The sequence below is a fragment of the Tinamus guttatus genome, unplaced genomic scaffold (genome assembly GCF_059628265.1).
Source record: "Tinamus guttatus ecotype Peru unplaced genomic scaffold, ASM5962826v1 Tinamus_guttatus_pri_ptg000043l, whole genome shotgun sequence".
NCBI classification, from domain to species: Eukaryota; Metazoa; Chordata; class Aves; order Tinamiformes; family Tinamidae; genus Tinamus; species Tinamus guttatus.
This window is the reverse complement of record NW_028288577.1, coordinates 1,256,675-1,274,056: the sequence shown is the minus strand read 5'-3', so window position 1 is coordinate 1,274,056 and position 17,382 is coordinate 1,256,675. Positions and strand designations below refer to the sequence as shown.

The 17,382-nt window shown below is 41.3% G+C and overlaps 1 protein-coding gene across 7 annotated transcripts in view; it reads right to left on the bottom strand.

Moving 5' to 3' along the window:
• Positions 1-17,382, bottom strand: part of BCAS3 (BCAS3 microtubule associated cell migration factor) — a 272,079-nt gene that overhangs the window by 197,466 nt on the left and 57,231 nt on the right. For all 7 annotated transcript variants that reach the window (XM_088536029.1, XM_088536047.1, XM_088536076.1 and 4 more), the window contains exon 13: positions 14,263-14,356. In XM_088536029.1, coding sequence (XP_088392155.1) covers positions 14,263-14,356 — 94 coding nt within the window. The remainder of the gene's footprint in view (positions 1-14,262; positions 14,357-17,382) is intronic.

The following is a 17,382-nucleotide window of genomic DNA, read 5'->3' as shown; positions in this document are numbered from 1 at the left end:
TTCCTTTTCAGCTTGACCACTGATGCTGTTAGGGCTTGGAGAAGAAGCAGGCCACCCACACTGCACACATCCATTTCCTCAAAATCACCCAAAACCCAGAATCTTATGTCTGACCTCAGCAAGATTCTCTCCAGTAGACATACTTTACTGCTCATGGCCGCTACCCTGATTGTGTGTGCTAGAAATGAAAGGCAGTTTGTTATGGAGCTAAGAAATCCATGAGTGCATTTGGGTATTATGTTTGGGCGGTAAGGCATGTGAGTTGAGGTTGGTCTGGATGTTAATGTTGGCTTAACTGGCAATTTCCTTGATTTGTAGTGACTGTGTTGATAGGAAATACAGCTAAAGTTGCTCAAGCGCAAGTCAGCCAAGTCTTTAGTGTGGGATTATGCACACAATTTGCATTAATTCTGTTCTGAAACATCACAAAATACACTTCTCTTTTAGTGAAGTGTGCAGTCCTCAATAGTATACACCATTTCCAGTGGAGAAAACTGAAGCAATAGGGTTTCTGCTCTAGAATTAGGCTGCCACTTTTTTTAAGTATATATTTATTTTCCACATACCTATGTTTCCTACTCCTTACACATTAGACAGCTTTATATGAAGATGAGCATGCTTTTTATATGAAGATGAGCATGCTTTTAGTTCCCCTAACTTACTGCAAATGGAAAAGACCTTTGGAAAAAGAGAAGCTGGAAGAGATGAATATGTAAGGCTCCTCTCAACACTAAACAGACAGCCTCTGCAATAGCAGATTTCTTCCCCTGCAAAAGTGCTAGAAGTCTTTTCTAAACACATACGTGGAGCTGAGTGACCCGGAGATTAGAGCCCAGCATTCCTCACATGCACTCCAGCACCTGGCACAGTGCAGCGAAGACCATAAAAACCTCGGCAGGAGCCAACAATCTGTCTGGAAGCTGGAGACAGAGAGCTGCGTCACAGTGACGAGCCAGGGAAAACACGGGAATTACCGCCCGGCACTGTCCATCCCCACGTCCCTGCCCGGTCAGCCAGCCTGCACCTCGCTCCCAATGCTGGTGAGCAATGCAGGGGCTGGGGAAGGCGCAATAAACCCCACAGGGAGCAGACACGATAGAATTTCCCCTTTCCTCCGCTCACCAAATTCATAATGTCTATCTACCCAGAGCAGAACATTGCTGGAGTGATCACTTTGGTAGCACATATACTAAAATTAGGACAAAAGAAGAGAAAATTAACACACTTTCTGTAAATAAAGTTTTCCTCACAGATTCATAAAGCAACCTATAGGGGGTTTTACCTGTTCATTCTTCTGATGACACACAGGGTGTCTGAACAAATTAAGAAGTGAAAAGTGCTTGTATTCTACAGTTCTGATCAGTTCCATATGATGTACATAGTTCTTGGTTCCATATTAACGAGCTGTTCTTGCCTTGGGTGTTTTTTTTCTTTTGTTTTGGCTAGCTTGAAGGAGTAAAGAGGTGAAAGAAAATACAGCATTTGTGGGTGGAAGGGAGTTGGTTTAAAAATAGAAAGATGGGCGGTATCTGATTTGGCAATTTTGTCCGTCTAATCTAAAATCCTGCTGTCTGTCACTATTTGGAATAAAAGCAATTCATTAGATGAAAGCCTAAGGAAAACAGACCCTTCACATATATTAGCAACTATTTTTCAGCAACTTATAAAGGGATTTTGTTACATGGACATTTGCATTTGAAATATAAAATATATCCTTGCTTAAATTGCATCAACACAGAGGTCCCAAGCACAATACCAAATACGCAAAAAAGCATGCGAAAAACACAGTATTTTACAATATTTTTCTTACTGCTATTGAACCAATAAATCACTCATTTTAGAGCATTTTTCTTTTTCTGATGTGGTGTTTGCCATCTGTCTTTACTTCACACTAAGAAATCACAATTTTCAGCTATTGCAGTTGGACTCGTTATTTCTCACTGCATCTCCCCACATGGGTGAGCGGGCCCCGCTCCGGAGCACCGCACAGAAACACCTAATCCCAGCACAGAAACCCGACCTTGAACTTGGTACTTACCTCACTTTCACTTGCCAGGGCAGGAAACACTGAGCTTTCTAAGAGATCTCATGACAGTTTTCCCAATAGGTTGTTTAGATGGGAAATAGGGGTTAAAGCTGCCATAAATTCATTCAAAATGTTTTCTCGGATGATACTATATGTGTATGTAAATGTGTGTCTACTGTACTATCACAGGCATAAGCATGGATGAACAGGGAATCATTTCCTAGGATTTCCTGCTTATTTTTCAAAGGAGTATTAATCCTATTTAGCAGGTAACATCTGAAATCAATTGAAAATTTTGCATATACAGCAGCCAGTGAAAACTTATCAATAAAGGAAATATTGCTTAGTACATATCTCGCTGCAAAACTTTGAGTTCTCTTATCCCTAACGTGAAGGGTGCAGCTATGTTAAATTAACAACTTTTTTGTGTTTTTTTTTTAAATCCAAAAAGATGATTAAAATTTGGTTTGAAAGGAAATGATATCCCAAGATGCAAAAAACAAAACAAAACAAAGACCCAAAACAAAGCAAACAAAAAATACACTCTAGCTTTGTTTTAGCTGACATATTTGCCTTAATTTAAAGCTTCCTACTTTTCACATATGCCGCTTGGGAAACAATAAGCTTCTTTGAGAAGAGGAATGTTAAAAAAGTACAGAGAATACACGCATAAAGGGAAAAACTTGTACAGATGCAGACTGTGGGTTAAGAGCTATTTCTGCAGTATCAGAAGACTAAACCAGACTCTGGCCTGGCCATAAACTAAGCCCACGCCCTAAATGAGGTGCCAAGCCACAAAAAGCATTTGCGTCAACTGGGAATACAAGGAAAAGAAGGACTTCTAATTATAGGGCCTGGAAGCGGAAGCCCAGAGTGATTAGGAGTTTAGGCGCTGCTGTATGTTTATCTGGGAGCTTCCTCTCTCTCTCGGCCCGGTTTGATAGATGAGGCTTGGCCTAAAGGGTGGGATTGGAGTTGCTGATGGTACACGGCGTTCTCCGCAACCCGACGGAGACGCGGACACGGAACAAGGGCTTCTGCGGCCTTGTACGAACATAACTCTTCTCAACCAGGCGTCAGCTGGTTAGCCCAAAAGGCAAAATTAGAGAGTAGCGAATCTCAGCTGGGAACTTGCTGCAAAATCTAGGAAACCTGAGTAGCTCAAGCATCTCCGCCACATCCTATTTATAACACCTATCTAATTGCATAGTTCTTTATTACGTGCATACAAACGACATGCACACAATTTCACCTAGGGTTTCGGTTTCATGAGTAAATTCACTTTAAATAATGCCATCTTTCATAAAACAAAGGGTTTTCTCTCCTTCTAAAACAATGTCATTCTGTGATTATATACTAAAGAACTTAACACATTCAAGCTGTGTTGAATTTGGCTTTAAAAAACACCAAAAGTACAAATTTTAAGAACACAGGCATACAACTCCATGAGAAAAATATACTGGATATACTTAAGAACATAGTTCTTATATTTGCACAGACATATAGCCAGAGGCCCAAGTAGCTATTTGCCCAAACATGCTATTTACACAAACAGTGATACTAAAGAGTGAACAATGCCTTCAACATGAGTGTAGATACCATGAGATGTTAATATTATGCTTTGCAGGATTTCAAATTGCAGGATCTGGGAGCTCTGCTGACTCGCAGTGGTTCCTGCCGGGGCCGGACGCATTTCCCGGCGTTCCTGCTCTCCCGACACTAACTGCTCCATGAGTCCTGCCCCAGCTCGGCTGCTTTGGAAAGGAGCCTCTTTCTGCAAGATGTGACCAAGTTTATACGGTCCGTCGCTTTGTGAAACATATGGCCTGACCTATGAATAGGACCTTTATTTATATTCACTTAACTCCTCTCTGAGGCAGACACTAGTCAAAATACAGCTAAACATTAGTGCTACTAAGCCCGGGGTTTGTATATATGTATCTCCACGTGTGATACATCTGCCACAGTTTAAAAAAAAAAAAAAGTCACTAAAAATCTTATAAATACAGACTGAAATAGAGAAATCTTGATTTATGATTTTTAAATGAAAAAGCCAACATGCACTAAAATAAACAAGTAAATAAATAGAAAACACACAAACTGTTCAAGGACAAATACCAAAAAAGCAATACGCTAGAAGAAAAATAAAATTCTCTGCGACTAAATGACTAGAAATCAGTGTACTCTGAAGATGACTATACCCTGTAAGACAGTTAAGACAATCCCATATTTAATCTGAATCTCTGGAGCTTGGGGTAGACATAGGGAAATTATCAGACATTTACCACATCCAGGCTGTTCAATGGCATGCTTTATATACCTAAAAACAAATAAAAATACTAATCAAGAGTTTCAAACACTGCCTGACTGCAGCTGATGGCCCAATAAATACTAAATCTGAACCCGAACGGGTTCTCTGCCTGAGCTCAAGCATTCACTGAGGGCAGCAGAGCCAAGGAGGGCAAGAGATCAAAAGCAACAGACTCCTTTTCCTTTTAACCCTGCTTGTAATTCCTCCAAAATGGATGCAAATCCATAGCCACTCCAGCTACACTAGTGTTTTGCTTTATGTTAGTTGCAGAGATTGCAGTAAATGTTTTTACTGCTGAAACGGATTATTATGTTTTTCTCTTTTTATTGGAATAACAATAAAGTAAATGTTCCAGAGACAGGGCAAAATCTTGATCTTCCCAAAATCTACTTTTGCCATTGACTTCAAGATGGAAAAAACTTTTACCTATTCTATACAGCATATACAGTACATGCCAAATGAATAGGACAGAATCTTTGCAAATGAAAAAAAAAGATTGTATTAAAAAGCAAAGAATTTTCCAGTCATTAAGTAACTCAAGCTCATTTCACTAGATGGCACATCCTGGTTTTGGTGATCAAAACCAAGATTATTCACACTAACTTGAGAAGAAGGCTGCAGCCACAATAAATGTCCCAGCATAGAGAAGCTGACTGCAGCCATATCAGTACTAGAATTATAAAAAGTGGTTTCATTATAAAAGACATCTCCAAATATTAAATAACCTACATGATGAGTAAAAGTCAGATTTTTCCCCTTGCTTGGCAAAAGCAGAAAGAAAAAGATTTTCATGTAATTTGTGAGGTACCATCAATGCTTCCCAACAGTCAAATAAGGTATTTTTTCTGCCCACTTACTCTGATCAATGGGAAAAACTTCTGTAGAGACATTCCAATTTAAACCTCTTTAACTATTAACTCAAGGCCACCGTCACATTTCAATATACAGCATTTAAATAATCAGAGGAATTTCAGGTCCGTTAAAGGTGCAGTCAGGCATCTAAAGGGGTATACAGTTTAATCTATTTTACTGCTGGTCCAACATTAATTTTCTCATTATTAATGGATGGAAAAGCTCTTTTGTAACCAAGGAAGCGTAATTACTTAAAATTTAGATGTGTTGCACTCACAGTGCTCAGCAGCTAAGCTGGCAGGACTAACACTTTTGGAAAGCAGATCGATCGTTCGTTACGTTTAAAGGTAAAAAATACTTACAGAACATCAGCATTTTTTCATCTTTCATTAATTATTTGAATTTCTTTATTTTGAAAGTATCTTTGACATGAATATTACCATAATTAAAACAGAATCAAAGATTTTTAAAAAATCATTTATTGGTTAGAGCAGTGGATTAAGAATTAGAGATTCTATGTTATATTTTCTCTGTCACCAAGTTACTGTTTGACCCTCAACAATTGACATCTCAATCTCTCGATTTACCTAAATTTAGCTTTCACTCACTGATACTGCAAGTTGGAAGTTCTTATAGCTGACTTTGAACCCGTTTATGATCTGTTCAACCTCTCCTCTTACACATAGGATCTGCACGCCACCAACAGTCTCCATTTCTGCTCTCTACACTGTTTGCAGTCGTCTTTTCCCTCCCCTTTCGCTGGTCGGGCTGGAATCACAGCACCCTTCACTCCAACACCTAGCACAGTCTGGAGCGCTTCCGTCTTCTGTTTGCTGAGAAATCCTTTTTTACCTCTTGAAGTCTAATTCTCTGGATCTTTCTTCACAAATAGCCTTACCCTTTACCTCTATCGAGTCTTGTTCCCTCTGACTTTCCTATCTTCCTAGAAGCTACCGCGGTCCCAGGACACATCCCTGCCTAAGCGTACAAGGGAGCTCCAGGAACTCGCTCTGCAGGTTACGTCCACGTGAACATGCCTCCCCCGTCCCATCTCCTTAATGCTGGTGCTCCTGCCAAACTGCAGCAGCACCTACTGACTGGTACTGTCATCTTCTGCTTACTTATAATACCTCCAGTTCCTACTTAGGGGCTTCTATTGAAAAATATTGCCTGCACTGTTGCCCTTAAACGGGCAGAGAACAGTGAGAGAATCCTGGAGCTGCGAGTGCTTCTATGGCTACGTTTAAGACCTGTGTCAAAAAGCTTTTATTGAAACTCCCTGGCCCACATGACTGCTCAATTTTTGCAGTAAGATGTCATTTTCAGAGGCCATATATCCAGCTACCTGCTTGAACAACAAACCTGCAACCAGAGCACAACCTCTCAAAATAATTCAAAGCAAGAGCAACTCTCCTTTTCCCTGGGTACCCACAGCCACCTACTGGATTCACTGCAGATAGAGTTCTTGGCACGAGGCCTTCCCTCCTCAGCCATAACTGAAAAGCAAGGCACAAATCTTATAAAATGACAGTAATGATAGATTAAGCTTTAAAAAACTTCCAATAGGTGTACAGGGTTCTCCTCTTAACTCAATTGCTAAAACAAAGCCAAGTAATAGATGGGTTTGTAAGCATGCTCCCAGGAACATGGAATATGAGCAAGAAATCAAAGCGTACTGCTCATCAGCAGTTTCTAACTTTGCATCCAAGGCCAAATTGGCTGGTCCCAGACTAGCAGCAGAAGTAAAAAAACTGAAACTGGGAGGTCCTGCAGTCCCTGTAATAAGTTACTGGCTTGTACTATTACAGTTACTCTGCAACTACAGGGTTCGGGAGGAATTTATGCCAAAGGCTGTGCCAAACGCGCCCTACATGGACATGGAAAAAGGGGAAGGTGCGTGCACGGCCGGCAGCCTGCTCCAAGCACAGAGCCCGCCGCGAGCCAGCGACCTCACCGGCAAGCCTTGGCAGAGCAGCCCGCAGAAAGCCAGCATGGAAAACTTAAGGTTAGAACCGCTTCAGATCCTATGCTGCAAATCATCATTGCTGGAAAAAAGGAATTTAAAACCTAAGTACTGTTTCCTGCTTTGCCAGGCTCAACCTGGCCTCGGGAGGCCAGCCCCGCTTCCCGAAGCGTTCACTGAATGGGCACGTGCAGCTGGGGACACCTGGAGAGGATGGAGCCACAGAGGAGGTGCTGCGCACCCAGCCCAGGCGGGCAGGACACGGGAGGTGTCCCTACGTCCTCCAAAGGCGAGACATTGGAAACTGGAGGCACTTGAAAGTGAGGGATACACCTCAGGTTTAAAGCTGCCTACACCTCACTTCTCTTTATAACTTGCAGTAGCGATAATGACCCACACTCACTTTTCCACATTTCCCCTATTTAAGCATAAGCATCCTGGTGACCAGAGAGCACACAGAAGGGCAGCAATGTGCTCCTGGGGCTGACAGCCAGAAGGGAGGGTCATGCCTGCTGCTCCCTGCGTCCCCACCAAGGGACGGGCAGGCCCTGCTCCTCAGGAGACGCCAGAAATTGTTCTGTGCTTGTGCAAGACTAGCCCGGGTCTGGCACCAAACAATAACTCTGCTGCCTTTGATTTTATGTCTGTGATTAGTTGCCACAGAGGATGGCTGGCAGCCCTCTCCGCGTTCGTAAGGAAAGCTGCCAGCACTGCGAACAAAAATTAACTGTCTCAAATTTCTATAAAGGCCGAGAGGCAAAGCGCTCTAACCTGGCAGAAACACAGCACGCTGCCTGGAAAATGCGAGGTAGTTCAGCCGGAGGAGGGGGATTTCGCTGGAGCCGCCGGGGTCCTTCACCCTCACACCCCCCGGCGGGCGGTCAGGAGCGCGTGGGGAAGAACGTTCCCCTCCCGCGAGGCCATGCGGGCAGCCGTCGCAGCCTGCAAAGGATGCGTCTGCCTTGTCTGCACAGGGAAACCTCCTGCCAGCAGCACGTGCTGGGGATATACGAGTGGCAAACGCAGGAGAGGCGGCAGGCGCTTCCCCTTGGTGGCAGAAGGGCGGCCCTGTGCCGTGAGGAGAAGGGCGCGGGGCGCCGCGCGGCCCGGCCGCCTCAGCGCTGCGTGGACACCCCGCGGCGGGCCCGACAGAGGAGCCGGCCCTGCCGCCCCTCCATGGGGGACCACAGGGAAACTTATTGACCCGTGCGCCACACAAATGAACAGACTATCCATTAACGAGCGCACTGCACGGAATTAAATTGTGTTAGAGACAATAAAATGAATACGACTTTTAAGTGTTCATTAAAACTGTCACCAACCGTCTGAAATTTAACCTACAAACCACAGCTATCATTCATACGTCCCGAGAAAAGCTTGCTAAAAAGCATGGTTAACTCGCACAGCGATCAATACTTTTGACACACGGTAAATTCTGCAGGCAGTACCTACAGCAGATTTTCCTAAACATGACAAGAAAAAGAGAAAACTCAGCCCAACGACACACCTGTTAGCTACAAACTTTCATGTTAGAAACCATACTCCATCTAGGTATCAGTGACTAAAGCCTGATAGGCACTCTCTTATGCAGTCAAAAATAGGATGTTTTTATCACCACTAAATACACAATTTTTGATTAAAATCAAATTTTAACCTCAAACATAAACACTTGTTGTAAATTTCTTGTGCTAAGTGTAGTCCAAACAGTAATTCAAGCTAAACCGAAAAATGAACATACATCTCTGTATTTCATATTTCTATAAATACTAGAAAATTCTGATTCTGATCCTAAACCACACCAAATAAACAAAATCCAAAATGTGTTAGCCACAATGCTGATTATAAATACTGGAAAAAAGTTCTGTTTTCAGATAATCTGCTCAAAAAAAAATCTGTCCCACATAAAACAAATTTTGTACACCAGAGATACTACTGGGTACAATATACTTTACATTAAAAAAATAACTGCCAGCATAAAAGGGGGGGAGGTGGTTATTTCCAGGCTTGGGTATAACATTTGCTGCAGCAAGATGAGCAGCTGGTCGAGATTCAGAGGCTAAACCAACTGTTTCCTGTCACATTTAGCAGCCCAGCACATTTAGAGTCTTAATACGAGGAAAAAGGTGAAAATTTTTATAGCGTGCATCATGGTGCAGGCTGGTTTAAAACTCATAGTCTATGTATGGTGCAAAATTTACTCCTTAGCTTCTTCAGAAATAGCAAGATAAGACTTTACACTGAAAATATATACTTTCCATATTTGAATAAAATGTTATAATAAGAAAAAGGCTTTCAGTCTCACTGTTTATAAACCTTAATTAAACTTGGCATGTCCATAAAATTTTCTGTTTTCCTAGGGAATGGAGGAGAGCCTTACAGTTTATCATGAAATGTGGCTGATAGAAATGATAAATATAATGTAAAGATCTATCTGCCTGGAACTGATTTCTAAAACATTGCTCTTATTTCCTTCCTTATGGATTCTATTTTTATTGCATTACCTATGGCTTTACAGAACTAGCCTAAGCTGGGACAACAGTGTATTTAGCAACCAATATTCAACTTTAGCACAAATAAAATCTCTATAATTTGCTTTTAAATGTGGTAAAGTTAAGACAATTTACTAAAGTAAAACTATGGCTCCATACACCCTAAAATCCGTCTTAAAACCATATATAATAATTTCTGTTGTATGAGTAGAGCGTATAATTTACACACAAGTTGGTTTTAATTATCACAGTTCATAAAGGCCCTTATACCTTAAGGTCTGTCAAAGTGACCAGAAGTTTGTGTGTTTTGAGCTTTTTTTTTTTTTTTTTTTTTTTAATACACAGGTATATTTTTATATGTATGTATAAGTGAAAGGATCCCCCGTTTTGGCCTCCTAGAACGGAGATGCGTTAAGCGCACGAGCTTGCTGAGGCAGCCAGGCCGCGACGCGGGGCGGCCGCGCGCCCGTCCCCAGGCTGCCTCGCGCCACCCAGCGCGAGGGCGGCCCGGCGCGGGCCCGAACCCCCGCGCTCCCTGCCAACACCATAAATGCTGCCATTAAAATATTTGTTTTAATTCTGACCTCGGAGTCACAGCTAATAAACAAGAAAGGCAATGAGAAATTGAAGAACAAACTCAATGCAGCTGTCGGAGCGGCCGTTTCACAACCGTGTTTAACGGCATCCTTTAATTTCGCGTCTCTGAAGAGACGCCATGCGCCACGGCGCGCACGCCAGCCCGGCCGCACGCTCTGGGCCCTTCGCGCTGCCGGTCTCTCATGGACATTTTTCCCTGTTTTTTAGCTCCTCCTTGGAGGTGTGCGCTGCAAACAAGGGCACAAAACTATCTGCTGGGACACCCACTGCCAGGACACAGCATCTGTGCTGTTCTTCCATAATTGCTCTGTCTTTCTCACAAACAGCAACAAATTATTTTCATAGGTACAAATTCAGGTTTTTGTTTCTGTCAAAGCAGAGACCAGTTTAACATATCCTGTAACTAAATAATTAATGTTTTGGAAACACGTTATAAAATGCTATGAAAAAACTCTGTGGAATGAATCATTGAGCTTATGCTATTCTGTAGACGTCCCCAAACTTACCGCATTACCTCTAAGAACAAGAGTATTACTTTATAAACACATCTTTCTACACTCAATAAAAATAACTTGCAAAAATTCATAGAATTATTCACATGAATTAAGCACAGCACCAGGAAGCTGAACATATTGGAAAAAAATCCATTTAGAAATGTTAGGCAGAGGCCATGTAAAATCTTTTAAGAGCCCACTTTGTAAAAATTGTAGCTATAAAAGAGGAATCAGATTATTAAAAAAACAGTGGAATAGGAAAAATAGTACTTTCTATTTATTTTGGAATACATTCCTTGTATTTGAAGAAAAATAATACTGAATTATATTTTACAAAATGATAATACACAGAACCCTGCTGTTTTTTTTTCCCAATATGTAGCAAATACCTCCTTTTCAAATAAGTGAAAGGATGAGAAATACCATCTCACAACCCTCTAAAAGTAAAGATTTTGTTTCCTTTTTTCATTAACAGCCTTAATTCCCCAGTACCATTCTCAGTTCCGATTTGCATCGGGCACTTTACTAGGGACCTAGGGCTTAACCACATGAAAGCACGAGTAAAGCCGTGAACACATCCTGAGAGGAGCAGAAGAAAACTAAAAATTTTAAATAGCATGCAGAAATTTCCATAACAGGTCATTCCAGTGGTCAGCATAGCCCAGCATATTTATTACTAGTCGCTGTTGTTAAAGGCAATCATCTTGATGCCTATGATGGAAGATGGAACAAAGTGAATTAGTTTTAATGGACTATGGCTGACATCAGAATTGGTGAGGTTTTTTTCTCCTTTCTAAATTACAGTGTCTAATAATACAAGATAATGAAAAACGAGGATGTTTGTATGGTTCCTTCAGTCTCCAGTCTAGACACTCTCTAGTTTAGACTAATCTAGTTTATCATTGAACAACTGATTCTAATTGGTAACATTTAATCCTCTCCCTTCCCTCTCCCCATTTCCTCTTCCCATTTCAAACCCTGCATACACTTATAATTCCTGGCAGGCTATCATCAACACATTAAAACCTTGGAGGCTTTTTTTGTAAACATCTTAAATTAAATAACCCCCATGGTGTATTCCTTCCTTTTGCGACCTTCCAAAATTCAGTCTGGGGTACCTTCATCCAGAGTTTACATAATAAGCTTGTCTCAATTTACATTATGTCGCAGACAGGATTCTTCCATGACAGTCTTCTACAGTGACGACGACATTCTTTAAATGTGACTCTAACTATGGCATTTCTTGTATATGTTTATATACCTGCATGCACATATGTAATTTAAAAGGTAGTTTAAAGTTTAACCCCTTGTTATGGAAAGTTCTTGTGTAATAACATTATGTCGACAGAAGAAAAATTCTAATATCAAAAAAAAGCCTTGTGGGTTTTATTGTTAAAAAAAAATCCTGCAAGAAATACGATTCTTCTCTCAATCAGCTGGCAAAGGGCACTACAACGGAGAGACACTCAGCACTTGCCATTGCAAAGGCTGGGCTGACCTGCGGTGCCCAGCGTTGCCCCCTTCTCCCTGCAATTTTGGCTGGTTTCTTGGCCATTTCCAAGCTGCACGAATTAGTTTTTGGCCATCATCATAACCAGGGCCCCCAGCTGCCTCCTCTTACTCACAAGTCCCCATGCACCAGGACACACCAGCTTCCAGAGCTGCGGTATCCAGGCTTGGCATTCCCACATAAGGACAGGGACCACCAGGACTTGCCCAAGGTGTTTGGGAGGGCAGGCACACTGAGCACTGCTGCCCAGCTGCCAGGCACAACTGCTTTTCTAAATGACCACCTAAGTAATCATAAGAGCCACTCATATTTTAATGGTGAAAATATTAAAACAAAAAGGAAATGTCTCAGAGTCCCTTCGCAACCCACGGAGGATACACATGCATATACAGATCAATTCAGTTGCATGAAAGAATGGCCATATTACTTTTCAATATTACTTATCTGATATATACTCTAAAATCAGATCTATTTCTTTTTAACATGCAGCATTTTTTCCCATCACACTTGGTAATGTTATATTATTGCTATAGGAACATTTATTTTAATCAAAACTAGATCTCCAAAATCAGAACACAAGTACTAAAGAAGAGGGATCTTACCTTCATCTAAGTCACAAAAGCAACTGCCGACAAATGTGGCATTACATAAACAAATTATTATTTTAACATTTTGACATTATACTGACATCAGTGAATCTTTTGTGTTCACCATTGAATTTTCTTCTGAAAGTCCTATAACAAAACAAAACATATGACCCCTTCTCCTATGAAAAGGAAGGGTATCTTACAGCAATATCCCTGGATTTATTACTGCTATTTTACTGCAATTGATTAACCTATCCCTAGCAAGATCTGTGTTCAGTATGAAAACACTGAGCAGAAACCCTGAAAATGCATCTTCCTGGCAATATGATACCTTTAAAATACTGCTTAAAGTGGCTGTGGTGGTCAATTACACAAGAAGTGTATATATCCCTCCTCCGCCTGGCCCTGACTTTCAGCTGGTTTTCAGTATTTCTGTTGAGTTTTAGTCAGGATAAGAAGGGGTTGCTTTTTTGCTGCTGCCTTTTTTTTTCTCTCCAGACAATCCTTTAAGTTGCTGCAGATCTGAACACCTCTATAGCTCACATGTCCTCTGAAGACAAGACATAATAAAATTAAGCTATTTGCTACTGATTAAAATAGTTCAGTAAGACAGTGTTCACTGTTTGCCTTCATTCGCAAAGTAGTCAATTATGTTTCAGTAAAACACAGACACAGCATCAAATTTAAGCAGCTGTATTTTAGCTCATTAGCATTTCTCAACTCGGAGTATTATCCTTCTATCAAAGGACAAAGCAAAAATATTTATGCTCTTGAATTGGCATAGCTGATCCTCACTTAAATACAGAGCTGCACGAAAAATCCTCTGAACTATCAGCAGAAAATGGAGCCAGATGAGAGCACAGCTTTTTTTATGTCAAAAACTAACGGTGAAGATGCTTTGAACCGCACGCCACTATTAAAGAGTTCTGACACAACAGATGGGATGTCAGAATAAGACCAACTGGTCACTGAACGTGAAAACATAAATGACACACCGTTTCCCTCTTTCAAATGTGACTTCGTCCCCAAACTCTGTATGGCATTTGTTACGTTTTCTAACTTTTTCATTTAGGCAAGAGGAAGCTGTTGATTCCTGGTCGTCACATTGACCACTGCTGCAACCAACCAGTATAAACGGATACGTTAACAGATACGACCATAGTGGTAGACAGATTATTCCTAACTATACCACAGCATAACAGCTGCTCAAGTTGGAGATTTCGAGGAATTAAATTAACGGTGTATGACATTGAACATTCATCAAGACTGGTCAAAACCTATAAAAATAATAGGCAGTTATTTGCATGAATTACAATGGTATTTGCAATTCCTCCAAAGGAACAATCTAGGGTTAATACCTGATTTATGTAAATACCTAAATATTGTCTTCATGTAGTTAACAACTAGCACATTGAAACAGGAGAATAACTTACCGCTAGGGTTAAAAGCCATGCAGCAAATAGGCTTCTCATGTGCAGGGAAGTGGGCCACAATACCATCACTATCAGAATCCTCGCTAACAAGCACCTGTGTAAAATTAACGGAGACAAAAAGAAGGTTAAGGAATCAAAATTAACACAGTACCAATGAAAATAGCAAGTCACCAATACAGGACTTATATTATAGGACATATACAACAGCACGAATTAGAAATAACTGCACATGGACCAGGAAGAAACACTCAAGGAAAGCATTGGTTTTGCTTTCCAAATATGCAGGCACGTTACAGCTTGCCTCCACTGGATTTCCAAATGACAAAAGTGCTGGAGAATGGGAATGCGTTTGAAGGTAGGTACATTTAAAAATTACAGTGAAAAGCCTACCATTCTAATAAATTAGAAAAATGGCATCTGTGGTAAGCAAAAGCCATTTTCTTACAATGTGTGTGCAAAAATTCTCACTTCAAGTTCAATAATAATTTGCTGTTTTTCAAAATAATCCAAAAGGTTTTTAATACTTCCTATTCCTAACAGATATCAGAATAATTGGAAGATATTTTTATGCTTCAAAAAGAGAAATCATCTTTAAATGTTTAAAGAAGTCACGTAATACGGATGAAGAGGCCTGTGCCTGCCTCACTTTGAATGTTCAAATTACTTGGCACTGTCACATAAGCACAATTATGGTTTTGCTTTCCGTTGTCAGCATTCCGTGCTGATTCCAGAACCGCTAACCAAAGGGTCTGGAGATCTTCCTAAGAGCTTTTCAAAGAAACAGGCTTCTTTTCTCAGCCTATATAAGTGACACTAAATAACTCCTATACATCATCTTTTCACAACTTCCACTTTTATCCAACTTAGCCTCCTAAGCATTTTGCTCTAATTAAAGATATATGCTGATTATAAAATAACATAATAAATTAGTTCCACACAAGAGTAGCTTTTAATCCAGTCTAGAAATGTGTAGGTATTGGCAGCATCTGAACTACTGTTAAAGCAAGTTACATGGCTTGTTTCATACACATATTTTTCTACAGATGGTAAACTTGATTAACTCAGTAATTTTTGTTGTTGCTGTTTTAAGCTAATAAGGGCACCGCCGCGACACAAAACCTCTGTTCAATAGAAGCACACTGGCTGGTAAGAGGACCTTTAAATATTGTTGCTATACACAAATTTTCCAGTACATGAAAAAATGTAAAGCGTGTCAGATATATGAATCTGAGCATATGATAAAAGCCAAAACCTTAAATTTGTATGCTATGCTAGCAGCATCCATGCTTGAGGTTTTCCAATCATTGCTTCAAATCACCTTCCAGCATACACATCCTTTCTTAGCAACATTAAAAAAAGTTTTTGAAAATCTTCACTTTTTACTATAAAAACTAGGGGTTTTTTTTAGGTTAAAATATAATCAGTCTGTCCTTTCTCAGCATTTATACCATTCCACTGTTTGTGGTACACATGAAATAAAAGAACCCACTGGCGTAATGTCCATTTGAGAAACAAAGAAAAGCAACCGTGACCTTGCGGATCCTGGAAACCTCCCTCTGCCACCGAGGCCAACTCATGCAAAGCTTTCAGACTCAAACCACACATTACTGCCCTGTACGAGCCAGGCAGGAAGCAGAAACACACAGAGACACCTTTCTTGCTCAGAAATACAGGAATCCTTCGGTGGTGGTGAATGGGAACAAATAAAACAGTTTCTGATGGGCACCACATCCCTCCTTTCTTGACATACAAAGTCTCTTGCTCGCTTCGTATCTTGGCCACAAAGAGGAAATATTTGCTCATGAAACACACAGGGGGAAAACACACTGGCTTTTCAAATATAGGATACAATTAACTTTTTAAAAAATATATTTTTTAAAAACAACGTTAAGTTTTTTCAGAATGGAGTAAATCCCTGACCTGCCTTTAAACCTCCGGACTGCGCTGCAGGACTTGCAGCACCGTTCCCCGCACGCGTGCCTGACAGGTCTTTTGCAGAGGTCAGTCTGCAATTTCAACGCTGTAACGCACAGCGGAATCAAGGGAATTACAGCAGCCGGCTCACCCACACTGCCGCTTTATTCTGGAACGCATTATTTGTTCTAATAGAGACCTGCAGACAGTGGTAGCTGCGCTGATCCATCAGGGTTTACGCAATGTTACACAGCCCAGGGAGCATAAATTTGACGCAGGCAGGGCTGAAGGCTCCTGCTGAAGCTGCACAGCAGGGCAGCGCTGGAGCCCTCCTCCGCAGGTAGCAGCAACACCCTGTACAGATGCTGAAGGGGAAGCCGTGATCTGCAAAGGTGCTGGAGAGAACCATGTCCCTAGGGCAGCAAACAGCACATTAGATCAGCACTGACGCTGTACAACTGGTTCCTTTATATCACTTATGGCTTTCTTACCCGTGAAAAGAGCTGGAAATTTTTCTTGGAAATAAGAATAGTGGTATGAACTGCCTAATGACACAAGTTAAGTGCTGTCAAAAGATCCAAAGTAGCAGCTCGCTGAGCTTCCCCCGTGCAGAACAGACAAACCCACAGCAATTCTGAGGCTGCAGGTTTTTCATCCCAAAGGGATGTCAGTCACTGAAGTGGGAGCCTCTAACTAGTCTCTATTAAGAACTAAAAGACCTTATAAAGTCTTCATTGTGGAAAAAAAAAAGGTGATTAAATCTCAGTATTCCTCTCAGAAGCGCCTAGCAGCCCAGGCTCACAGGGCAGCCTCCATATCTCCCCTTTGGAGTGGGCTATCATTGTGTGCATACGCACATGCAGGTGGCTTTCAAAGACTGTCAAAACAACCAACAACAAAAAATAAACTAAAACCAAAACGCTTATACCAAGACAGGCATGAGAAAATAAATAAATAAATCAATAAAATCACCATTCGCCTAGTTCTGACCCCCAAACCAGCTCTTATAAGAGAGCTGCAAGGTGCTGGCCAGCAGCAGCGCAGGGCTCCGGTGCTCCGGCAAGGCAGGGGCAGCAGAGCCGAGCGGAGCGCTGCAAGATGAACACAAGACTCGTCGTGTTCCCAAAGAGAAACGGGCAAAACACCTGGGGATTGTTAACTTTCCTGTCAGGAAAGGGAGGCTGCTTTGAGGGCTAGCCCAAGTTT